Raw genomic sequence first — 27,241 nt, forward strand, 5'->3', positions numbered from 1 at the left:
TTAATCTTCTTATCCTCTTACCTACTTGGCACATATTAGGTATTATTAAATGTTTGTTAAATTAGTGAATATAATACTAATCCTAAATCCTGTAGAACCTTAAGGAGTTAGAGGTTAGATGAAGATTTTCATAGAAATAGTTCAAACAATCTATATGTGAATGTAGCATTTAAAAGTTGACAATTTCATTTATAGTAGCTCTTTTTGTGGTGGCAAAGAATTGGACATTGAGGGAATGCCCATCAATTGGGGAGTGACTGAACCAGTTGTGGTATGTGGTTGTTATGGAATAATATTGTGCTGAGAAAAATGATGAGTAGGATGGTTTCGGAAAAACCTGGAAAGTCTTATACGCACCGATTCAAAGTGAAGTGAGCAGGACCAGGAAAACATTGTATGCAGTAATAGCATTATTGTAAGGGTGATCAACTGTGAAAGACTTAGGTTTTCTGATCAAGATAATAATCTAAGCCAGGTCTGCACAAGGTATATTACCCATGGTCTGCTTGCAGCCCACCAAACTGGCTTGTGGGCGATATACTGTGCAGGCCTGTTTTATATCATCTAAATTTTGGGGGGCTGCCCAGAATCCATTGACAGGCCATAAGTAGCCATGGGCTTATGTTGTATAGGCCTAATCTAAGACAGTTTCAAAAGACCCATAATGAAAAATGCTATCTACTTACCGGAGAGAGAGCTGATGAATACTGAGTGCAGATTGAAGCATATTTTTTTCACTTTCTTTATTCTTCTAGGTTGTGTGTCTTCTTGTGCAATATGGCTAATATGGTAATATGTTTTATATGAATTCACCTGCATAATCGATATCATATTGCTTGTCTTCTCAAGGTTTGGCAGAGGGATGGGAAGGATGGTGTAGCACCAATGCAATATTCACAGCATCCATGATTACAGTAAATATACCAACTGTGACTATAAATATTCCCACATGGTGCCTGATTGCAAAATATAACAGGATCTCTATAAATAAGACAGAAGAAAAACATTTCTTCAGACACCAGAAAACCAAATCCCAACACCAGGAAACTGAATCCATCATAGCAACATAGAAGTTAATGTACCACAATGTACCAGAGAGCCACACCATCCTTTAGCCTTCCCACAAACCAATATAAGTGTAGCTGTCACAGCAGGTGGCAAAAAAACAACTTTTACTCATGAGCCTAATTGACTCCTTGCCTGATTGCCCTCTCAGTCCTGCTAGCTCTAACTCCCAGCTCTGCTCTACCCTTCAGCAAACTCCTCCTACCACAGACTCCATGTAACTACATTCAGCCTATTAGGAGGCAGAGTTTATTTTCAAAGCAAATTCCCATTAACATTACATTCAGCCCCAAGATCTTTCATGTCCCTTACATAGCAAAAATACATCAACAATACAGATGGAGAGAATTTGGAACTAAAAAAAATTTTTTAATGAATTCATTAAACATTTTAAAAATAGAATTGTGAAATATTTAACCAAATAAAAATAATTTTAAAAAGACAGTTTCCTTAGTTTCTCAGTTCTGATGAAGAACTAAACCATTTTTCTCTTGTATCAATTTCTCATTTTTTCTTTAGTAACCTCACCAAAGAGGAGATAGTTTCACGCTTAAAGCTGCTACTTCCATAGCAGCAGCGAATTTTCTTTTTTCCTTTCTCTATTTGCCTATTCTCCATCTCCATAGTTTTCTTTTTAAACATGGGTGCTCCTTTTTCAACTATTCAACATCTTTAGTAGCAAGGATAAGTTATGAATAATTGAACATTGTGGTTCTGATTTTGTTAAGAAAAAGTCCTGGTTTTAGAAAACCTTCTTTTGCTCAAAAATAGACCTGTGCCTACTATACCAGCAATGCTATTAGAAATAACAGTTCAGCTAACAAAACTTACACTTTTCCCCAGAATTCACCTTATACTAAAATAAAATTGTGCTTTGTATATTGATTCTCCCAACTCTTGTTTTAGAAAGTATTCTACCTCAAAGGAAGAGGACAATTTTTCTTTTCCTCTTTGGCTCTGTGTGTGTGTGTGTGTTTTTTTTGTTTGTTTGTTTGTTTTAAGTTTCATCTTGCATCATCTTTCAGTAATCTAAAACTTTACTATTCTGGCAAAACTGTTCTCCAGTATATAAATCTCAGTCTTCTGTGTTCATATGTGGTGAGTCCCATATGGCAGCAGCCAGCAATTGGCATCAGGGTTCTAAAAATTCACCTTGTCTACTGCTTCCTTTAGCTCTGTTTCTCAAATAAGCATGGTACAAAATGACTAGGTTTTTCCAGAATCACAAGTTTAAGACGTGCCATAAGATTTTGAAAATTAACAAAAGAACATTTATAAAGTATATTCTATATTTGTATAATGCTGGAATCTTTTTTCTGAGTCTTAATATATTTGTCAATATATTTGACAATAATGTCTCTCTTATCTGGCATGGTCAGAGAACAAAGTATTCCACATAAGATTTAGTTATCTTCCCAAAACTCCAAACTTTAAATTATTTTTGAGTGAAATCTTCATCAGCTCCCTTAATGGTCATAAAATCTAAATGTGTGAATTTCTTTGGTATGGGAAACTCAGATGAGAAAACTCCCTCTACCACTGCAATTTGGCACCTTTTCTGCAACTTGGTCTTAATAGTGACACTTAGCTCCCTGCAAAGTTCAGTGATTCAGTCACATGCCAGTATGTGTCAGAGGCAGGGCTGTTCTGGCCTTAGGATTACCTCTATACAGTATGCCATGCTACCTCTTATGCTAAACAAATTAGCCCTGTCTCCATGACTAAGGGTCACTTTTCAAATATACAGATTTTTTTCCTTTGTGCTAAATAACCCCAAATTGTTACATTTAAAAGTTGTTTGCTTTTAATTATGAGTTTTCTTCCCTTGCTGTCAGACTGTCACTGTGCCTATCTTTAGCAACCTCCCAATTTTCTGATTTACTATTCTTTATCTGCTTTGAGGTTGCTATAACTAAGTCATCTCCAGATATGCAATATCTTCTTAGTGTATAAAAAATGTGTAAAAATTAAAAACTACTCTAGAAGGAATGCCTGGCCTTGTGAAATCAGAGCCACCACTACTAGTATTGTTAGATATTTCATATTTTCTTTGTTAATAGGTAACTATGTCATGTGAATAAAAGTAAATATATTTGAGTATTTTTTACACTTAAAGGCCTGATTAAAAAATTTTTAGTGCTCTTTGTCATTCAATGTATTATAATCAATGCTTAATCAGAATATATCATAAAAATCAATAAAATATAAGTACTGGAATTAATTTTTCATTTGTTACTTCTTTATTTCCTTTTTTGTTCAGGCACATAAAATTGGAGATGGATCAGTGCAAGGATGAGTTGGTTCAAATGGAGAAAGAAATACTTCACCTAAGACGGGATGGAGAGAATAAAACAATCCAGTTAAAACATTTAGATATGACCTTAGAACAAACACAGACAGAACTAGATAAAAAAGTGAAAGCTGGTAAGCAATAGTTTAGCTGGGATTAGCTGTCAGCTCATTTTGTTCAAGCTCTTTCTTGCTAAATTCATTCTCAGTTCTAATCCTCCTTAATTTCTGTTGTCTACTCCTTTCTTATGTGTACTTTCTCCTCCTTAGGTCTTATGATGCTGATCTGTCATGATTGTCTTCCTGCCTGTCCATTTAATGCTTTTCAGTCTTCTTTGCAGGTTCATCATCATGTCGTATACCCTATGTATAGGTATGTCCCAGTGCTCTGTCCTGGATGATGTTCTCTTCTCTCTCTGCACTCTCTCTTGATGAGTTCATCAATTCCCATGGACTCAGTCTACATATCCAGCCCTCATCTCTCTTCTGAGCCCCAGTCCCACATCTTCAGATGACTATTATTTGAACCTCCCTACCTGGGTGTTCCATAAGCACTTCAAACTCAACATGTCCATAACAAAACTCTTGATCCTCCCCCCCCATATCCACCCATTTTCATAGCTTCCCTATTTCTGTTGAGTTAAGAATCTTCTAATTACCTACTTTGCAACCAAGAGTCATATCCCACTCTTCCCTTAACTTGTTCACTTCCCATGTCCAGTCAGTTATCAATCCTTGTTGATATTTCCTCATCACCATATCTCATATTCATCTTCTCTTTCTTTGTACCACCCTAGTACAGACCCTCTCACCTGGACCAATGTATTAGCTTCTTCATTGGTCTCTAGTCTCTCTCCTTATAATCCACTGTCCACACTTCTGCCAAATTATTGTCCCTAAAACACAGATCTGACCTTGTCACTCCTCTAGAAACCCAAGAAACTTTTGTGACTTCCTGTGGTCTTTAGGATTAAGTAGAAACACCTCTGGATGGTATCTAATGCCTTTCACAGTCTTTCTCCACCTTATTGTCCCAGGCTGATCAGCATTTCCCTCATGCATTCCATGCTTTGGTTAGACTGGCCTACTTACTACTACCTTTATGTTATGTTTTATCTCCTCCCTCCATGCATTTGCAGAGGCTGCCCTCCCTCCTCAACCCTGTCACTTGTAACTCCTAGCTTTCTTCAAGGCTCAACTCAATTCAAATGCCACTTCCTTCAAGAAGCCTTCTCTGATTCCCTCAGTTTTTATCATCACTGTATTTATTTTGTTTATGTATATACTTAACTATAAACATGTTGTATCTCTCTGGTAGAATATAAGCTCATTGTCTCACTTTAGTATTTGTGTCCTAGCACCTAGCCCAATGCCTCGCACATAATAGGAAATTAATAAATGAATGTCAATTTGATTGATTTTTGAAATGTAATAAAGTGAGAATTTAGTATTGTGAGATTGGAAAGGACTATGAGTATTCACTGTTTTCCTCTTTTCTTTTATACTTTATAATTACTTGAAGATGATTCAAATTTGGTTGTTAATAATTATCATTATTTACAGAGATCTCAATACTGAAATATTAAATTATGGTTTTAAAATTACTCTCCCTCATAACAGTGAAAGAGTTAGAGAAACTACAGCAACATTCTCAAAATGATCTAAAGGAAGCCTTGCAGAAACGAGAAGAGCTAGAGACTGAACTGCAAAATGCTCATGTAGAATTAAAAAATACTTTAAAACAGCTACAGGAATTACGAGATGTACTACAGAATGCTCAAATATCTCTAGAAGAAAAGTATTCCACCATAAAGGATCTCACTGCTGAACTCAGGTGATACTATAATGAAATTATTTCACATTAGAAATCTCAACTTGCTTTAAATCAGAAAGGACCCAGATAGATGAAATTAGGGCTAGCCTGGTTCCCCAGACTATCCATCTATCAGACCAATAATCTCCATTTTCATTGTACACTATTGTTCACAGCTTTAGCTCTTTTAATGCCAAGGATAGCCTTAGTTCAGGGGTGGGGAACCTGTGGCCTTAAGACCAAATGTGCATTCAGTCAAAGAGCTGCATTTGAGGACCTAGAGAGCCACATGTGGCCTCAAGGCAACATATTTTCCACCCCTGGATTAGCCCCATATGTCACCAATGGGCTAGAGCTGTTGGCACTGGGATGCTGGCGATTAATAACAGTAAGTGCTGGACTAGTGTTTTGCAGAAGTAAATAGGGCTAAGTAGTTGCATCAGAACAATAGGTTATGGGAAGCAATATGTAGGAATTATTCCATAACAGAAGCAGATTGAGGACTGAGCTCAACTTAGATGATTGTTTAGTGGGAGATCCCGGAATAGGAGTGAGTATCTCCAACAATGACTAGCCTTGTGACCCAGGGGAAAATCATTAAACCTTTTTTGGCCTCAGTTTCCTTATCTCTGAAATGGTGATGATAATTCCTACAACACTTAGCTCACAAGGTTGTTGTGAAGCTCAAATGAGATAATGTATACAAATGAGATAATATATAAAAACATTAATGTGCTTTTTACATGTGAGTTTATTATTAAACCTTCAGAGTCCCAACTTCTCATCTGTAAACTGGATATAACATACTTGTATAGTCTACCTCACAAGGTCATTGTAAGAAGAGAACATTGGGGGCAGCTTGGTGGAGCAGTGAATAGAGCACTGGCCCTGGAGTCAGGAGGATTTGAATTCAAATGCAGCCTCAGACATTTGACACTAGCTGTGTGACCTTGGGCAAGTCAAATTGCCTTGCCTTCCCCCTAAAAAGAAAAAAAAAGAAGAGCACATAGTAAGCCTTAAAATTGATCTATGAATATGTTGCTATTAATAACATTGCTCAGGAGCTCTTAACTTCTAGACCAGACCTAAAATAATCCATTTAACCCAGAGTTTTAAAAAGGCCAAGGTCTGGATAGTTCGTGAAAGCCTATTATCCTTACTTCAGAGAATCCTTAATATCTTGTTTCTAAGCAGTATGAGTGTTTACTTTTGATTTATACCTTTTTAAAGAATTTTTAGAAAAGTTCTAAATAGGTTATTTTCCAAGTTTGAAAGCTGATTTTTTTTAATTGTTATTTGTACCTTTGGACATTTCAAACTGGGATAAAGAATAGAAAAGTTTTGTTTTTAAAAAATTCCTCTTCATCTCAGTTGTTCAAAATGACAAAGATAGGAATAATATCTCAGTCCCACTTTACTTCTGATCTTAGTAATTTAAAAGGTTTTTGGAAAAAGAGGAATTTATTTTACAAGTATTTTTTACCTGGGTTGCAATTCCAAATTTGGCTGCTTTTAGCAAGTAAAATGCTTCAGAGATTTAAAAAAAAAAGCAGTTTTGAAACAAAAGATATTAATATTAACAATTTTCAGAATTACACTTAAAAGAAGATTGTATTTGAAGAAACTTTACAGATCATTTAAAAGATATATTTGTATTAAACTTATATCTTCTTCCATACCTGAAAAGCATCATTTTTATCTTAAAGAGATAGTAAAGTGAACATAAACAATTCTACAATAGAGATATCTACCATGCTTTAAATACCATTTTGCTGACTGTAATAATGTCCTACCTATGAAAGTCAAATTAGAGACCGCTAGCCTTGATTAATAAAAAATTATGAACATGATTTCTAATTCTTGTCCCAAACTAATCTTTTGGTTGTGCTTATGCTTTGACAACTAACTTCTATTAATTGATCTTTTTTTTTTTTCAAATGATTTATTAACTTCTGATTTATATCATTCATTTCTGCCAGATTTTGAGTTACATATTTTCTCTCCATTTTTCCCCTACCCACTGCCCCAAAATAGCAGTCCCACAGGATATCCCCTCCTCCAATCTGCTCTCTAACATATCTTCTTCCATACCCCTTTCGACTTTTCCAGGGGATCTCTATGCCCCAGTGCCTGTATATCTTATTTCCCAAGTATATGTAAAATAGTATTTATAATAGTATATACATATATATATATATATATTTAAACATTTGATTTTAAAACTTTGAATTCTAAATTCATTCCCTTCCTCCCTTGTCACCCACCGCCACTGGGAAGATAAGCAGTTCAGTATAGGTTGTACATGTGTAGCTAATGCAAAACATTCAAATAGTAGATATATTGTAAAAGACTGACTATATTTCCCTCCCTCCTGTCCCACCTCCCACTTGTTCTGTTCTCTACTTTGGTCCCGTCCCTTTTCAAAAATGGGTGCTTCCAACTTCCCTCCCCCCTAACCTGCCCTCCTTTCCATCATCCCCCTTCTCATCCCCTTCCCCCCTACTCTCCTGTAGGGTGAGATACCCTATTTAGTGTGTATTTCATTCCCTTCTCAAGCCAAATTCAATGGGAATAAGGTTGACCCATTCCCTTTTGCCTTCCTATTCTTCCCCTCCATTGTAACCATTTCCCCTTGCCTCTTCTATATGAGATAGTTTACCCCATTCTGTCTCTCCCCATCTCCACTCATTATATTCCTCTCTCACCTCTTAATTTCACCTTTTACGTATCATCCCTTTCTGTTAAATTGGTCCTGTGCCCTCTATCTATGTATACTTGTAAACATATATACACACATTCACATATTCCACACATTCATATGCCTATATACCCTCATATATATATATGTATATATATATATATATTTCTATTCCCTTCAACTACTGAGAAAGGTTTCATAAGTTACAATTATTGTTTTTCCATGTAAGAATGCTAATAGTTCAACTTTGATAAGTTCCTTATGATTTCTTTTCCCTGTTTACCTTCTCATGCTTCTCTTGCTTCTTGTATCTGAATGTCAAATTTTCTATTCAACTCTGGTTTTTTCAGCAAGAATGCTTGAAAGTCCTCTATTCCACTGAATGACCATATTTTCCCCTGAAACATGATACTCAGTTTTGCTGGGTAGGTTTTAATCCCAGCTCCTTTGACCTTCGGAATATCATATTCCAAGCCCTTCGATCCCTCAGTGTAGAAGCTGCCAGATCCTGGGTTATCGTGATTGTGTTTCCACAATATTCAAATCGTTTCTTCCTGGCTGCTTGTAATATTCTCTCCTTAATCTGGGAATTCCGGAACCTGGCTATAATATTCCTAGGAGTTTTCTTTTTGGGATCTTTTTCAGGAAGTGATCGGCGGATTCTTTCAACCTCTATTTTGCCCTCTTGTTCTAAAACATCAGGGCAGTTTTCTTTGAGAACTTCCTGGAGGATGATTTCTAGGTTCTTACTTTGATCATGGCTTTCAGGTAGTCCAATAATTTGTAAATTATCTCTACTGGATCTATTTTCCAGGTCAGTGGTTTTTCCCATGAGATATTTCACCTTGCCTTCTGTTCTTTAATTTGTTTGGATCTGTTTAATAGCATCTTGATTTCTCATAAAGTCATTAGCTTCCATTTGCTCCAGTCTAATTCTGAAGCAATGATTCTCCTCAGTGAGCCTTTGAGATTCTTTTTTCCATCTGGCAAATTCGGCTTTTTAAGGCATTCTTCTCCTCATTGCCTTTTTGAGCCTCTTTTGCCATTTGAGTTCGTCTATTTTTTAAGGTATTATTTTCCTCAGTCAGGCTGTTGACTCTCAGTTCATAATTTTTTTTCGTTGTTCTCATTTCTCTTCCCAATTTTTCCTCCCCTTCTCTTATCTGCTTTTTAAGGTCCTATTTGGCCTGTAGCCAGCTTGTATTGTACTTTGAAGCTTTTGGTGCAGGAGTTCTGACTTCACTGTCTTCCTCCTGTTCCATGCTTTGCTCCTTTTTGTCCCCAAAATAGGAGTCTAATGTTGGAATCTTCTGTCTCTTTGTTTCCTTTGCCTAGTCATGTAGCCCCTCAGTCACTTGACCCCTGGGCTTTTTGTCACAGTAGGACTCTGCCACCAGACAAGGGAGCTTTCATCCCAGATGCTGGGGTTTTCTCAGCTGCCGGAGGTATTAGATGTGTGCCCTCTCTGAGGCCTCCACATGCTCTGGCAAGCTGGACACACGCCCCAGGACCTCTACCCTAGACTGCAATCCAGATCCAAGCAGGTTAAAGCAAGAGTGATTACCCCTGAGACTGGTGCTTTGGTCTCCCTACACTCTGCAGGCCAGGAGCTGAAGCTGCCACTTGGCACTGGCTGGCTGTGCCAGTGTCTCAGTGGCTTCTCGCCCTGGGGGCAAAAGTCATGCACTCCCATTTATTGGGTCCCAAAATCTAGACTGCACTGACCTCTCACTTTGTCCTTCACATCTATGTGTTGATAAATCTGGAAACAGCCACAGCTGCTGCTGATCTGGAGTCCCTCCAGCCAGTAGCTGGTCAGGCCCACCCTGGGGCTAAAGCCTCGAATTCATCTTAAAATGACAAAATGTACAATAACATTATTTTGCCTTTGAGAATGCTGTGATCAAGTAATAATATTGATATGGAAATGTATTCTTTTTGTAGCTTCCAGGAAAAATTGGTAGTTGAATTGTATCTATTGATAAAGTTAAAATATTTTCAGTATTCCTTTTGTTATTTGTATTTTTCTTTGTCAAATTGTAGAGAGTGCAAGCTTGATATTGAGGACAAAAAGCAAGAGCTTCTTAACATGGACCAGGCACTAAAGGATAGAAATTGGGAACTGAAGCAAAGAGCCGCACAAGTCAGTTTCTTCAATGATACTTTAATAGATTTGTGTATTGCAACACACTTAAATGGAGTTTGATGTCATTTGCTGAATTGACATATGAATTCTTAAGTTACAAGACTGGGATATCTGAGCCTTTGAGTCCCCTTGTGCTATAAAATGTAATAAAACAGGAATTAAAGGATTTGGTTCCCTAGTTAGAAGGTAGTTTGAAGGCTGATGACAGAAATAAGATTTTGGGCAGCTTTTAAATAGTAATCTTTGGGTGGAGGAGTTGTTTATTTTTTTTAACTAGTAATCATATTGTCACAAAACTGATATAGTGAGAGTAATCTTATTTGAGATTATAGTAATTTCTGTCCATTAGATTAATAATGTATGTGGGGGGCAGCCAGGTAGCACAGCAAGTAAGAGCACTGGCTCCAGTGTTGGGATGACCTGGGGATCGAATCCAGGCTCAGACACTTAGCACCCACCCAGAAACACCTGGCCGTGTAACCTTGAGCAAGTTACTTAACCCCAATTGCTTAGGGGCAGCCAGTTGGCTCAGCAAGTAAGAGCACGGGCTCCATTGTTGGGATGACCTGGGGATCAAATCTGGGCTCAGATACTCAGCACCACACCCAGAAATAACTGGCTGTGTAACCTTGAGCAAGTTACTTAACCCCAATTGCTTTAAAAAAAAATAATGTATATCGGCTGTTTATGACCCAAAATATTGGAATTAATAGCTTTGCCCTTTAATAATTTACTTTTGAGAATGTGTTTGAATTCTTTATGCTTCCCATGAATACTTTACAATATGTTTTGTACTAACTTTATTAAAAAGATGAGTATTCCTGATAATTTTGTCATAGTAGAAAAGACTCCTTAGCAATTTTGTGTATATATTTGCTTTCATATTTAGGTTACACAGTTGGATATTACTATTCGTGAACATAGGGGAGAAATGGAACAAAAATTAATTAAATTAGAGGGTACTCTGGAGAAAACAAAACAAGAACTTAAGGAATCTAATAAACAGGTAACTTAATTATACAAGTTCTTCATAAAGCCTTTGAATACTTTGAAACTTAAGTAATTTGGATAGTAGGTATAGTAAAAAATCCCTAACTTTATTTTAAAATACAGACACATGACATCATTATACACAATATAGTATTACAAATATTGTGACAAAAATGACTACCATAGGCAGCAAAAACAATAACTCATTTATGCGGCACTTTTCCCTTTGGGTAGCAGATTAGAAATTCATATCTGCAAAAAGAAGATTTGCCACCCACCCCAAAAATGCAAAAATTGGTTCCATAGAACCTGTAACCTGAATTTTAAAATGTTTCCATTTTAAAACTATTTGGTATCCTTTATGTTAAAAGACACATGACCTGAAATAATTTTTTTGATTGTACAGTGGAAAACTTTTTCAAAACTGCTTTTGGAGGATTTTTAGCAGGGAAATGATGTAATCAGAATTGCACATTAAAAAAAGCTTAAACTTGTAATAATGTGCAAAGGTCAGATTGGGGTGAGCAAAGAATGGAGATGGGTTAACTAGTCAGGAATGTATTTGAGTTGTTAAAGAAATAGCTCATGAAGGCCTAAATTAGAGTGAGGAAATGAACATGAGGCAACAGAACCAAGAGGTATTTTAGAAATTTAATTAAGAGAACTTAAACAATTGATAAGATATAGGGACTGAAGAAGGAAGAAAAGTCAAAGGTTTAAGTCCAGAGTTTCAAGCCTGGGTAATGGAAGAATGTTGTCACCATTAATAGAAATAGAAAAGTCAGAAAGAATCATGGGGAATCTGATGAATTTGTTTTAGTTGTATTAAGTTTGGGGTGTCATGGAATATTCAGATAGAGATTCTATGTAAACAGTTGGAAATATAGGTTTGTAACTCAGAAAATGGTCATTGATGGAAATATAGATTGATTTGGGAATCAGCCCTATAAAAATGATTCTGAAACTGTGGGACTGGATGAGATTACCATAATAAGAATATAGTGAGGCAGGTGCTAAAGTCAGTGTAGGTAGATAAGTGTTCTGGAAGTAAAAAACTAGCAAAGAATATTGAGAGAAATATTCAAATATTCAAAGAATATTCACCAATAGTGTGACATAAAGTCATTTTTCAGATTAAGCTCTATCTATAGAGCTTATAGATAAAAGACTCAGTTTTGTACATTTCTTTATGTGGACCAAATAAATAGGTAAGAAAAAATGACTACAATTTGTGATGGAAAAACTAATAAAGTACATTTTAATGATTTTGCCAATAAAAAATGGAAATATTCGTTGATATTCAATTGTATCATGTAAATGCATATGACATAATTTGTAATTACTTCTATAACTATAAAAGCTTTTTCTTTTTTAAAAAATATGAGATAGTGCTAAATAAAAAGATAGCTTATAGAGATTTTAAGTCAACATTTTGTCTATTGTAGGCTTAAAGAATAACACATTTCTGTCTTATTTAGAAGCTAGTTATTGTAAGGAATTGCCTCTCAGTGTGCAAATATAACAATTAAGCCCTGTCATGATAACCTTAATTAATTTTTTTTTAATATCTAGGTAGAAGTCTTAGAAGAAGACTTACAAAATAGTAAAGACCAGCTTTGTGAAAAAGAATTTGAAGCACTACAAAATGAGCAGGAGATTAGTCAATTGAAAAAGGAAACTGAAAGAAAACAACAGAAAATAACAGAGATTGAGACTGTAAGTTATTCTTTTGAATGATTTTTCCCCTAAGGAATGAAAACCGTCCTCTTTGTTTAGTCATTCACCTATTATTGCGCATGAGTGACATTGCTCAGTGCTTTCATGTTTATTGATCAAACTTCTTATTTTCTCAATTATAAGAAATATCAGGCATTTGTTCCCATTTAACCAATATTGATTCCATAGATAGTTTATACTGTATAGCTTGTTTTATATACTGTATATACTTAAAAATATTAAGTAAAATTTTTGAATGCTAAATCATGTTTTCAATGCCCTGGAGGGGAAAGTTGTCTTTAAAAGGATACTGTGGTTAATTTTGCTAAGTGAAGAATCAGCTCCTTATTTATCTTTTCAAGAAGGTTGTTTTTTTTAAAGTGAGGTACAGTAGATGCATATTTGAGTGTTTCTCTGGTTTTTAATTTGCTATCATTAATTTAGGCAGATCTGTTTATGTGTGGCACTCCCATAGCTGTTGCCAAAGAAGAATTAAACAAATGTAATACCTAACCTTTGGGAGGTTTTATTTGGAGACTAACAGTACTGATACAGATGTACTTGTGGAATATATTCAGGAACCTTAAAATTAAAAGAGTAATCCAACATAAAAACTAGATTATATTTATCCTAGTAGCACAATGCTTTGCATATAGTTGGCACCCAAGAAATAAGTGATTTGTTGAGTGAAAAGGCATTTATATCATGAGTATTAATTTTAGTTGTATTGACTTTTCCATTTCTACTTAGAGAATTTAGAATTGCTTTCACAGTTCTAGGTCTCATTTCAACCACATCTCTGTTGTCTTCGGTTTTTCTTTGTTGTTCCCTCAAGTCCCCTAACCTTCTCACTCCTCAATCTTCTTAATTCCCATAACCTTCATTACACTTCTTCCACAAATAGGGATGGTCATACCTTTCATGTCATTATTACTCACAAGCGTTCTGTTTCCTGGATCAAAAATCAAACATTCTAAAAATCTGACATTCTATAGATCTGACCATAATTTCCTATCATTTCCTCACTCCCTGTGCCTCACTCTTGTACCTATTTTTTGCCCTTATCACTACCTCCAGTCCCTTCTTCACTCCTAGTTCTCTGACTTTCTTCTCATCTCATCTCAACTCTTATTATTTTCTACTTTCAAGTCACTCACTTCTTTGTCCTATAGCCACTTATCTCTTGTCAAACTTTAGCCCTGGCTTACTCCCACCATCAACTTCCTTTACTGAATAGATCTGAAGAACGATTCACAATCACACTATAAATTCATGCTATTGAGCTTCAATTGCTCCCTTGTGATAGCAAAGTAATTCTTTCATTTCACCCTAATTAATTCTTTAATTAATTTAATTAACTTGTCATACAAGTTGTTTCAAACCTTTGCTTTTCTCAAGCTTCCACATCTCCCTCTTTCCCCTGTCACCTGAGGATCAGTGAGCTCCCTCTTCTTCTCTTCATGTCAAAATCCCTTGATATCATCCTCTACTCTCTTCTGTCTCCCAGTCTCTGATAATGTGGTAGACTTTCTCTCCAAGGTCAAACCTTTTGCACTAGATCTCAGCAGATTACCTAGGATAATCTAGAATTATAGTTTATAGAGATTTTAAGTCTTAACATTTTTTTTATTATTGGTTTAAAAGAAGATATTTCTACCTTATTTAGAACCTAATTATCTTAAGGAATCATCATTCATTGTGCAGCTATAACAATTAAGATCTATTATGGTAGCCTTAGTTACTCTTTTAATATCTGAATAGAAGAAGATATAGAAAATATTAAAGACCGACTTTGTGAAAAGGAATTTGAAGTCCAATAAAATGAATAGATTAGTCAACTGAAAAAGGAAACCAGCAGATTTCCCACTCAGTCATCCCCTCTGATCTTCAACCCCCCCTATCTACTGTCTTCCATACTGCTTTCAAATATGTGCATATCTATCTACCACATTCTTTGAAAAAAATTCATTACATCCTACTATTTTTCAGGCTCTTCTCCTATCTCTTTTCTTTTTCTCACTCAAATTCCTCAACCAAATTATCTATAGTCATTGTTGCCTCTTCTCTCTGATACTTCTTAATCCTTTGACTTTTTTTTTTTGGAGGAGGAGAAGGCAGGGCAATTGGGGTTAAGTGACTTATCCAAGGTCACATGGCTAGTAAGTGTTAAATGTCTGAGGCAGGATTTGAACTCGGGTCCTCCTTACTCCAGGGCTGGTGGTCTATTCACTGCACCACCTAGCCACCCCAACCCTTTGACTTTTGACCTCAGCATTCAGCTGATCTCTTAATCACCAGCTCTGATGATTTCTTAGTCCTAATACTTCTCTACTTATCTTTTGCAGTTGACACTTTTGATCAGTCTTTATTCTCACATGTTCTTTCTTTTCTGAGTTTTCCTGATAACTCTTCTTTCCTGTATCTTCTTCTATCTGTCTGATCACTTTTTTTCTTTCTTTTTTTTTTTTTAACTATTCTGCTGACTTATCACCCATATTATATCTACTAACTTCAGCCTAAGGCTCTGTTCTAAGTCCACTTCTCTTGTCTTTCTATACTTTGGTCTTCTATGGCTTTACTCTCTCTATATAGATGACTCCCAGATCTATATATTTAGCCCCAGTCTCTCCCCTGAGATTCAGTCTCATATCACAAATTACCTCTTCTCTATTTCAAAGTGGACATCCTAGAGACATCTCCAACTCAACATATCAAAAAACTGAGCTCCTTATCAGTGACCTAATATCCTCTCCTTTTCCATGCTTCCCCATCTCTTTCAAAGTATTACCATTTTTTACCGTTACTTAGTTAGTAACCTTGGCATCATCTTTGGCTTCTTACTCTCTCTTATCCCATATTTCCAATCAGGTGATGAATATTACTATTTCTACTTCCACAACATCACTCCCCTCCTGTCCTTTCTCTCTGCTCACATAGTTCAGGCCTCCTACATACCAGACATATTAAGTGTAAATGGATGGTAAACTTAGAGGGAAGGGACTAGCAGAAAGGGAGCTGCCTGGGAAATGCTTCTGGAATAGGAGGTAGGGCCTTGATGCTAACCCTTCTGGTTGATAGGGGATCACTGATTGCAATTAAAAAAAATTCCTGCAACAAACAGTGGGGCTATGGCTTTGATACCATATAAGGCAAAATGTATCTGAATGTGTGTACTTTTATAAGTATAGTAATCGTTAGCATGGGAGATTTAGGTAGCTTCATCTGTTTTCTTCTATATTTTGACATAAATATTGTATAGTTATAATAATAAAGGATTCTAACTTTTTATGTAGTTTTTGCGCATGCTAAGATGCTGTGGGGTCATACAAAAGTTCTGTTAGACCTGTCTAATTGACATTGTGCTGATAAAATATGCTTCTACTAAGAGAATGGCTATATGTTGCTAGGTATTTTCTGAAACACTTTCTCTTACAGTTTCACAATAGATAAGATGTCCTAATATATGAAGAACTTGAGAAGAAACACAATCAGAAAAAATTTGTGTAGGATCATAGATCTAGAGGTGGAAGGGCAGGGGCACTTTGAAATTTAAGAGTCCAGATCCTTCAATTTAAAAATGAAGAAACCAACACTTAGAGAGGTTCATGATTCCAGCACAGTGATGCTGGACCTAGAGTTAGGAAGATGGGAATTCAAGTCTTACTTTCCTCATCTGTAGAATGGGGATAATACTAGCACCTACCTCACAAGTTTTTGAAGATCATATAAGGTAATGTATGTAAAGTACCTTATAAACCTTAAAGTGCTTTATAAATGCTAGCTGTTATTAAGTAATTTACTCAGTCATAAGGTAATGAGCGGCAGAACTGGAATGTTCACTATTCCCACTCTTTCAAGTGGCATCAGGAAAAAATTAGAGCTTTCATCCTTTGCATGAAACCTAAGAATGATTTCTACTTTTCAGGTTATGAAAGAGCAGGAACAGTGCATTGCAGCCCAATACAAAGAAGCTTTCGACTTAAGGCAGCAGGTGAGGTTAGCAGAGGAACAGATGAAGCAAACTCATCAGGAGCTGCTAGAGACCCGCCGGCAGCAAGTCCAAGCCCAGAGAGAAGCTGAGAGACTTGTACATGAAGTAGAAGAAACAAAACATCTTTCTAGAGAGAAGGTTTCTACTCAAAACAGTTTTATTAAAATTATTAAGTTATGGCATCCATTTTTTTGGATTTATGAAACAGATTTAATGAATAAGTAACTGACTACATTATTGACCTAGATTTTTGCAACTAAATACATATTATTAAATTAGTTTGGTACAACTTTTAAATATTAACTGACCTGGCTGGATGTTAATTTAGTTGAGGGGTCAGTTAATATTTTTGGCCCAGAATGCTCGCTGAGTTGATTGAAAGCATGCATACTATGTATGTGGGGGCGGGGAGGGAGGGTTTATGGGTGGGTGTGGTTATAAAATACACACACACACACACACACACACACACACACACATATATATATATATATATATATATATATATATATATACATACACATACATAAACACACATATATTTTCTGCCTGACTACACTCACAAACAGTATCAGCAAGGAATATATATATGATGGTCATTTGGTATTATGTTTTTGTACTCCTGAGTGAAAAGAAAGTTCTCTAGAAAGTTACCTACCTTACGTATGCCCAGTCCTGACTGGGTTATAATAAATGATACTAGTGCCAAAAAGTATCTAAATGCTATATAATATAGGTATTACACAGATATAAATAAAGTTACAAGCGTTTGCTGCCCATGTGGTTCCTATACTCTGAAATAATATTTAGTCTACATTTCCTAATTATATAATTAATTAATTAAAAATTTTACTAACTTCTGCAAACACTGATTTTCCTCATTATACTGATCATATAGTATTATTTTTGTTCTTCCCTCACTGTGATGCATGTTGCTATTACTATGAACAGTTCACATGCCTTACAGAAGATAGTTCGATATTTGATCTCATCATACCTATCTTCAAGTTTGGAAGGACCAAGTCAAGGAGCCTGTGGTATTGCACTAGATTTTGAGTACCTTATAGGCAAAGAATCTGGTCTCACTTTTCTCTGCATCTTTTACATGCCTTGTACAGAGTAGCCACTCATTAAACAGTTATTTTGCAAACTACATTTCAGTTCATTTGCTGAATTAGTTTAGATTTAATAAAAATTTAAATGAAAATAACTGATTGCCTCTATTCAATGTATGTTTTAAAGGAAGCACATGCAAACCATTTGGCTGAAGAACTGGGGGCTTCACAAGTCCGTGAAACTAAACTGGAAGCAAGACTGCAAGCGGAAGTAAAGAAACTGTTAAAAGAAATAGAATCATTGAAAGAAGCTTATCATCTAGAGGTAAAGAAAACAAATTGAAGTAGACTGTACTCATGTTAATTGGATTATGCCTTGGTCTTTTTGCGAAGGTCAATCAGCAAGCATTTATGAAGCACCTACTGGGTATGCACCAGGCACTGTGATAGGTGCTAGGGATAATGGGATATTAAAGCCATCCCGGCCTTCAAGGACCTTACAGTCATTTGGGGGAAGAGAGCATGTATTTTGGGAAATAGGTGTTGGCACTGGAGGGATAAGGAAAGACTTGATTTAGAAGGAGTGCTTGAGCTGAGTTTCAAAGGAATCAGGGGATGTCAAGAGGTGATAAAGTCAGTGTATTATGGCATGGAGGACAGCTGGTGCAAAGGCAAGTGAAGGGAGATGGCAAGAAGGCCGTGAATTGATTACAAAATCAGGAGCCAGATTGTAAAAGATTTTAAAAGCCACACAGAGGGGTTTATAATTTCATTCTAGAGGCAATGGGGAGCCACTGGAGCTTGAATAAGAGTGTGATGTGGTCAGACCTGCACTTTAGAGTAATAACTTTAGCAAGTGTGGAAGGATCAGAGTGGCAAGGATACCAGTTAGGAGGCTTTTCCAGTAGTCCAGCCATGAGGTGCTCATGACCTAAACTAAAGGGATGGCGTTAGAAGGAAACAAGTAACTGGATCTTTGGAGTGAGGGGAGTGAAGATGGAGAAATGACATTGATGTTGTAAACCTGGTTGACTGAAAGGTTGATAACATGTGCCCTGGACAGGAAAAGAGATGTTCACATGAGTTTAAGAAGAGAAGGGTGGGTTTGCGTGGAAAAATTTTTTTGTTTTGGATTTGTTGAATTTGAAATGCCCATGGAACATGCAGTTTGAAATGTCTAATAGGCAATTAGAGATGCAAATCTGAAGCCCAGGAAAGAGACTAGAGCTGTATGTACCCATCCGTAGTCATCTGTATGGAAATGATAATTAAGCTCTTGGGAACTTAGAAGGTCACCAGGTTAGTGTGGTAAGATATCAAAATAGCAGACATTGAATAAAATGGTTGTTAATTAATTGTAGAAATTCTACCATCCAGGGGGTGGCTAGGTGGCACAGTGAATAGAGCACCGGCCCTAAAGTCAGGAAGACCTGAGTTCAAATCCGGCCTCAGACACTTGATACAATTACTAGCCATGTGACTTTGGGCAAGTCACTTAACCCCATTTGCCCTCTAAAAAGCAAAAAAAAAAATTCTACCATCCAAAGTGGCATATGCACACCTGTAATCCCTGTTACCAAGAAAGTTGAAGCTGGCAAATCTCTTGAACATGGAAGGGCTGAGCTTCAGTGGTCTAGGCTAGTCAGGTATGTACCCTAAATTTGGCATTAAAATAACAAGCCCCCAGAAACCAGGGGGACCACCAGGATACTAAAGGCAGCCACCTGGCCCAGACTAGAAACAGCTGATCAAAGTTCCTGTGCCAGTCAGAGTGACATTGGGTCTGTGATGAGTCCTTGCATTTCCAGCCTGTGAAAGATAGGGAGAACCAGTCTTAAGTAGTCATAAAAGTGTCTTATGTCTGACAAGAATGTAATTCCAGATCTTCAGTTTTCATAACAGTGGAATAGCTTTTCTTCCTTCACATTTAGTAGCCCAAGCCACATGGCCCTTATGTTAACCAACAACACAAAATAATTGTATTACAAGTATTTATTGGAGCACTAAATTGTGAACTGAAGTTAATCCTCCAGCACCTTTCAAAGACTCCTTTAAGAGAAGTAAAACTTGTCCCTAGTAGCATTGTTTTATTGCTCTATACACCATTTTAAAAATAGTCTTTCTCTTTGGATGGGTATTAATTTTAAATAGGAGATTAATTCAATGAGAAAATGAGAAAAGGTGGCATTGCAGTAAATTAAGGGGAAAAGAGTAACGATCTCTAAATAGTGATGCAGGAAAATGCAAATTTCAAAACTACCCACTCACACAGAAGGTTTGTGGGAAAACGAACTTTGGAGAAATGAAACATTCCTAGCCATAAAAAGAGCCAGGTGCTTGTTTTGCTCATGTGTTTACCTTAAATTAAGTAAAGTATTAAGGAAAAATAAAACCAAATCAAATATATGACTTTTTTTTTATCCAAAATACTTAGATGCTTACACATCGAGAGAATCGTACAAAGTGGAAGCTATCTTCAGACAACCAGAAGTCTTCAGTTCAGCAACTAAATATTCAATTAGAGAAGGCAAAACATGAATTAGAAGAGACTCAGGGTACATTAAGCAGTCTGCATAAACAAGTGCAAGACAAGAATGAAATGATTCAAGCTGCCAATGAAGCATTGCTTGTTAAAGTAAGTGGAATATAAAGTACAGAAAACTTTAAAGGTCTGACTTTAAAGAAATATGTTTCTTATGCATAAAAATTAATCACCTACTTTTCTTATACATTTTGCTTGAATAAAGACTATGATGGGGCATCTAGGTGGACAGAATGCCTGGTCCTAAGATTCATTTTCCTGAGCTCAAATCCAGCCTCAGACACTTAACTAGCTGTGTGACGCCAGGCAAGTCACTTAACTTTGTTTCTCTCCATTTCCTCATCCTCATTAGAATGAGGTGGAGAAGGAAATGTCAAACCACTCCAGTATCTCTGCCAAGAAAATCTCCAAATGGAGTCACCAAGAGTTGGACACGACTGAAACAACTGAACAGCAACAAAGACTATGACATGATTAGTTGTTTACCTGCTTAAGAAAAAAGCACCCAATTTAGGGAGTGATATATTATGTTTAATAATATGGTATGTGCTCTCATATTACTACAGGGGAAATGTTTTGTGAACCTTAATTATAAATTCACCTAATCCTTGCTTTAGGAATATGAACTTTAGGGTTCATATTGTTTTACTATTTAATGCCAATAAAAAGTCAGAAATTTTTTTTCAGAATTAATAATTGTTAAACTGTTGAAAAATCACAAAATTTCATTATCTATTACTGGATTTGAGTATAGGCACTAGTATGTAAGCATCAAACATATAGTTAGGTGTTCACTTTTATTTATTTTTCTCTGCTTCTAAAGTTTTGGGAATTAGAAATCAATATTAATACACAAAGATTAAACATGCAGCAGGGCTACATAATTGCTGGTCTGTATGTTAGATTTGTCAGTGAAGGGCCGAGAAAGAAGAATGTGAATTGGCTGTTTGAAAATAAGGAAGCTCTTTTAAAAAAAACAAAAACTTTTAAGTGCAGTAGAATGTAAAGTTACTGAAAATCCAAAAACTCTGTTAAGACTATTTTTAAAAAATACCTTTTCTGATGTGATTCTGTTATCCACGCTAATGGAAGCTTTTCTAAACATGTTTTTAGTACCTTTATTGAATTATGACTATGTTCAGAGAAATTATATTTTAAAGGAAACATCAAAGCCATGTTCTAAAGGACTGAAAGAAAAGGCTAGGAGGTTGTCTAGTGTTTCCATCCTATTTTATTTCCAAAACTTATCCTATTTTCCCCAAATTATGTTGAGATGATACAGTATAAGACACTACTTATTAAGTGTTCAGATGCCTGGCATCCTTGAATGTTTAAAATAGACTTGCAAGTAAACAAAAATACCTTGTGCTTGTAAAAGATAGAAATTCCTAGAAAAAGTCTGAAGATATGAAAATGACAGAAGATAATGACAATTACTCAGTGAGCAAACCTAGAAAAAAAGAGCTTTTTAGCTGGCACAAATAAGCCTAGAAACCAGGGAGGAGAGACAGAAGAAGAAAGGGCAGTCAGCAGAACTGCAAAGGTCAACCACTAGCACTTAGAGAAAGTAACAGCCATTCGTGGAAATAGGCAGGAAATAGGCAGGAGCAAGAGAAGAAGCTTCCACTAGAAAGCAAAAGTGGGGGAGGGGATGAGAGTACACACCCAGTCACCCTAGGACCTTCTGAAAGATCCCTGGATTGTGTAGCACCATACAAGAAGTGCTGTTCCTAATTGTGACTCTGGATCATCAAGAAATAGTTATGTTATAGTCCACATTACTTGTACTTCTAGCAGGGATGTATGTAGTATATTTTAGATATCTACCAGAAAACTTTAAATTAAAAAGTTAACAATAAAATTTTCTGTTATTTAAGATAGCTCATGCCATAGCTTTGCCAGATGACTGATATACTATATAATGGACCAGCACAAGATAAGCTGCTATAGATTCATTGTATTTTTCTTCTGTAACTTTCCATTGGGTTGGAAAGGTTGTAATTAAGCACCTTGGTTTAAAGGACAAATCCTTTGTCTGCCTCTCTAGTGTCAGCAAATGATTTTGTAGCCTACTTTGCTAAAATGTGCTAATAAGAACCTTAAAGAAAAATTTGCCATGGAAAAAACTGGTACAATGAGTATCAATCTTAAAGTAATTTGAACGTAAATAGATTGTAAAGATATTGAAAGGGAGATATGTATATAGGCAAAGAGAGAAACATAGAAAAATTATATTTGCCTCATGCTTTTTAGGTGCTAAATTTCAGAAAACTAATAGAAATGAAGGTTCACACAATGCCAGGTTGATTTACTAAGTAACAATAGTTTTTTTTTTCTCATGGCTTTCCCTATCATACAGTTTTAACTGAATTTCTGTTCGTGATAATTTCTGTTGATAAAAAAAAAGATATTTGGGGAGGCAATGCTACCTTAATAATTACACATGTAATCTCTTTTGGAAGTTCTGAAGGGGAAAATAATTTTTAATGCTTTCCATTCTATTTTATATTAAGTAGTGTCTGTCAATATAAAATCAATTATTGTTTACTTTTCACATTTCCCCTTGGGTTGAATGAGGTAATGTAAATATTTTTAAAGGGCCCTCTGCTTAGCTGTGCACTGCCTAAGAGGGTAAAATTTTGTAAATGAGAGGTGATGAGTAGTATCGACATGATTTTGTAGCCTACTAAGCCAGGAAGAACTTGAAAGCTGGATGTAATAACAGGGGGCCTTGGAGCTATGATGACCTGTATCCAGGAGAGATGATTTAAAAATTATTGGATTATCTGAAAGCCACGATCAAAAAAAGAACCTAGACATCATCTTTTAAGAAATTTTTAAGGAAAACTGCCCTGATATTCTAGAACGAGAGGGCAAAATAGAAATTGAAAGAATTCACCCATTGAATTGATCTTGAAAAAGATCCCAAAAAGAAAGCTCCTAGAAATATTATAGCCAAATGCCAGAGTTTCCAGGTCAAGGAGAAAATATTACAAGCAGTCAAGAAGAAGCAATTTGAGTATTGTGGAAACACAATCAGGATAACACAAGATCTAGAAGCTTCTACATTAAGGGATTGAAGGGCTTGGAATATGATATTTTGGAGGGCAAAGGAGCTGGGATTAAAACCAAGAGTCACCTACCCAGCAAAACTGAGTGTAATGCTTCAGGGGAAAATATGGTCATTCAGTAAAATAGAGGACTTTCAAGCATTCTTGATGAAAAAAACCAGAGCTGAACAGAAAATGTGACTTTCCAATACAAGAAGCAAGAGAGACATGAAAAGGTAAACAGGATAGAAAAATCATAAGGAATTTATTAAAATTGAACTATTTACATTCCTATACAGAAAGATGATATTTGTAACTCATGAGACTTTTCTCAGTATGAGGAGAGTTGAAGGGAATATATACATACATACACACATATATATGTATAGGTGGGTGTATGTGTCTATATGTATATGTGTGTACATGTACATGGACAGAGGCACAGGTTGAGTTGAATGTGAAGGGATGATATCTAAAAAATAAAATTAAAAGAGGTGAGAGAGGAATATATTGGGAGAAGGAGAAAGAGAGAGATAGAATGGGGTGGATTATCTCACAGAAAGGAGACAGGAGAAGGCTGTTACAATGGAGGGGAAGAGCAGGAAGGTGAAAGGGAATGAGTCAACTTTACTCATTGGACTTGGCTTAAGTAGGGAATAACATACATACTCAATTGGGTATCTTATCCAACAGAAAAGTAGGGAGTAAGGGGATAAGAGGGGAGATGATAGAAGGGAGGGCAAATTGGGGAAGAGGGTAGTTAGAAGCAAACACTTTTGAAAAGGGACAGGGTCAAAGGAGACAATAGAATAAATTGGGGATGGAATAGGATGGAGGGAAATACAGTTAGTCTTTCACAATGTAATTACTATGGAAATGTTTTGCAGAACTACACATGTATAACCTATATTGAATTACTTGTCTTCCAAGTGGAGTTGGTTGAGGAGGGAGAAGGGAGAAAATCTGGAACTCAAAGTTTTAAAAACAAATGTTTAAAAATTGTTTTTACATGCAACAGGAAAATAAGATATATAGGTAATGGGGTATAGAAATCTATCTTGCCCTACAAGAAAGTAAGGGAGAATGGGGGCGATATAAGAGAGGGCAGATTGGGGGAAGAGGTATTCAAGATGCTTGCCATCTTGGGGTGGGGGTAGGGTAGAGATGGGGAGAAAATTTGTAACTCAAAATCTTGTGGAAATGAATGTTGAAAACTAAAAATAAGTAACTTGTAAAAGAAAAAAATAAGATATATGAAGGATAAACTGGAGATAATCTCAGAGGAAAGGTACTAAGTCCCTCCCTGATTAAGGGGAACTAAGAAAGGCTTCTTGCAGAAAATGAAATTTTAATTGAGCTTTGAAGGAAGGGAAGCCAAGAGGCAGAGATGATGAGAGACAGAGTTCTAATCCTAAGGAAATTGAAAATTTGTGAAGTCCTTTTTAACTTAGCAATACCACAGCTAATTTTATACCCCAAAGAGATCAGAGAAAGAGGAAAAGGAATCATACATACAAAAATATTTTATGGTAGCTCTTTTAATAACAGCAAAGAGTTGGAAACTTAGGAGATGCTATCAGTTGGGAAATGGCTAAACAAATTATGGTATATGAATATAATGGATTACTTTTATACTGTAAGAAATGATGAAGGGGATGGCTTTAGAAGAACCTGGGAAGAACAGTACGAACTCATTCAGAGTAAAGTCAGCAGTACCATGGGAACAATTTATTCAATAACAACAATAAAGACAAATAACTTTGAAAGACTTAGGAACTCTGATCAGCACAGTGGCACCAACCACAGTGCCAGAGGACTCATGATGAAATGTGTTATCTACCGCTAGATAGAGAGGTAATGGACTCAGAGTTCAAATTGAAATATATGTTAATTTGGGGGTGTGGGGATTTAGCTAACATGGTAATTTGTTTTTCTTGACTACACACACACACACACACACACACACACACACACACACACACACATATTATTGGTTTTGTTTTTCTTGCTTTCTCAATGGGTAGGTGACAGGAAGATGGGAGGGAGAGAATTAAGAACTGAAAATAAAATATAATTGAATTAAGAATAAAGAAAATGTATGAGGTTAAGAAATGGGAGTCTTTTGTTTGAGGAACAGCAGTGAGGCCAGTGTCACTGAATTATAGAGTATGTGAAGGAGAGAGTGAGGACAAGAAGACTGGAAAGGCATGAAGTCAAGGTTATGAAGGGCTTTGAAAGTCAAATTAATACTCAGAGCTGTCTGAAATGGGATGGTTTGCCTCAAAGAGTAGTACATTCTTTCTAGAGATGTCTGTAGAAAGAACTGCTACATTGTATAAAAAGTTGAACTACTTTCTTTCTGAGTCTGAAATTCATGAATATGTGAGTGACCCAAATTTTCTTATTTTTATGTAGGAATCAGAGGTAACTAGGTTGCAAGCCAAACTTTCTGGACATGAAAGGACTGAAGGCTTAAAGTATCTACCAGTCTCACTTTTGTCTCCTACTGAAATTATGTGTAATATTCAAGATTCAGTACTTTTCAAACAGCCTCAGCTATCATTTCTCAAATCTAGAAAATTGCGTCGCTCTATTAGTGCCAGTGACCTAAGTGTCAAGACTATTGACAATGAAGATCTTTCTGAAGAACTCTTAGAGGATCTAAAACAAGTACTCATTCAAAATCCTTTACCAACAGAAGAAGAAAATAAAAAAGATGCACTTTATACTCCATCAGAAGTATTTGATTCAGTGATGTATGATGCAGATGGTGATGAAGCTCCCCAAAGTAATAACTTCACTACACTTAGTGGAATGTTAAAATACATAAACAAAGAAGTGAGATTGTCAAAAAAGTCTTCTCTATCAGCATTTGGTGCAAATCAGGTATTATTCCTATGTGAAGAGTATGCATTTGTCTAGTAGTGGATAGTTTCTGTTTGGGGGAAAATATTTTCAGATGGAATTTTCCGTACTGTGAAAACTCCTCTTGCATTTTGCTTAAAGTTAACATTTGGGAGGAAAATTGGTGTTTGTAAAGTAATAGAGGATTTTTTAAATTAGAAAAATTAAAATAATGACCATTTTTTAAACATGGGTGGCAGTCTTCTTCTATGATGGGAAGATACTAAACAGGAAAAATTAAGGGCTGCACAAGGAAAAACTAATGTCTTTTTTGCTAGAGAAATACAAAACATTTGGCTTCTCTTAAAATTAAGAATAAGGGAATATACAATTTTATTCAGTAAGTATAACAAATACTAAAAAATACACTTCAGTTCCACAGGGGAAGAGTTAAGATGGTAAAAAGCCAGAGACACAGAAGAGAAATGGAAGGGTGAAGCTCACAGAGAGGGAAAGACAGAAAGGCTCAGTGGGTTCTGAGGTGAATCATAGTTAACAGAGATAAATTGCCCATATCATACCTTGTTTATACAGCTGTGCTATGGGCATCAGAATAAAATTATTATTGGTTGTCACTGACTTTTGAAGAGTTGATTGAATTATTAACCACTATTCATAGCTTTAAAGTTGTATGCCCAATTCATTGATCTGCTCTTTCTCTATGTTATTGATGTGAGAATTTAGAGAGATGAATTTTCTCCTAAGTACTGCTTTGGCTGCATCCCATGAATTTTGATATTTTGTCTCACTATTGTCATTCTCTTTGATAAAATTATTGTTTCTATGATTTCTATGACCCACTCATTCTTTAGGATTAAAATTATTTAGTTTCCAGTTAATTTAATCTTTTTCTATGGCCTTTTGTTGATGTAATTTTTATTGCATTATGATTTGAAAAGAAGGCATTTAACATTTCTGCTTTTCTGCATGTGGTTGTGAGGTATTTATGCCTTAAAACATGATAATTTTTTGTGTAGATGCC

At 35.9% G+C, this 27,241-nt stretch overlaps 1 protein-coding gene and 1 long non-coding RNA gene across 5 annotated transcripts in view; one reads left to right on the forward strand and one right to left on the reverse strand.

The window, feature by feature from the left end:
- CCDC18 (coiled-coil domain containing 18) overlaps positions 1–27,241 on the forward strand; it is a 106,931-nt gene that overhangs the window by 75,283 nt on the left and 4,407 nt on the right. For all 4 annotated transcript variants that reach the window (XM_069070526.1, XM_069070528.1, XM_069070527.1 and 1 more), the window contains 9 exons: positions 3,326–3,489; positions 4,975–5,188; positions 9,909–10,008; positions 10,901–11,017; positions 12,574–12,717; positions 16,643–16,846; positions 17,951–18,088; positions 20,198–20,398; positions 25,771–26,241. In XM_069070526.1, coding sequence (XP_068926627.1) covers positions 3,326–3,489; positions 4,975–5,188; positions 9,909–10,008; positions 10,901–11,017; positions 12,574–12,717; positions 16,643–16,846; positions 17,951–18,088; positions 20,198–20,398; positions 25,771–26,241 — 1,753 coding nt within the window. The remainder of the gene's footprint in view (positions 1–3,325; positions 3,490–4,974; positions 5,189–9,908; positions 10,009–10,900; positions 11,018–12,573; positions 12,718–16,642; positions 16,847–17,950; positions 18,089–20,197; positions 20,399–25,770; positions 26,242–27,241) is intronic.
- LOC138147868 (uncharacterized) lies at positions 5,903–19,417 on the reverse strand. The gene is made up of 2 exons (XR_011164915.1): positions 19,325–19,417; positions 5,903–6,147 (listed from the first exon to the last, which is right to left on the reverse strand). It is a non-coding gene; the product is annotated as an uncharacterized lncRNA (long non-coding RNA).

This window comes from Petaurus breviceps, unplaced genomic scaffold, assembly GCF_028583685.1.
Source record: "Petaurus breviceps papuanus isolate PSGF00001 unplaced genomic scaffold, PetGlider_PUasm1.0 90808, whole genome shotgun sequence".
Lineage (NCBI taxonomy): Eukaryota > Metazoa > Chordata > Mammalia > Diprotodontia > Petauridae > Petaurus > Petaurus breviceps.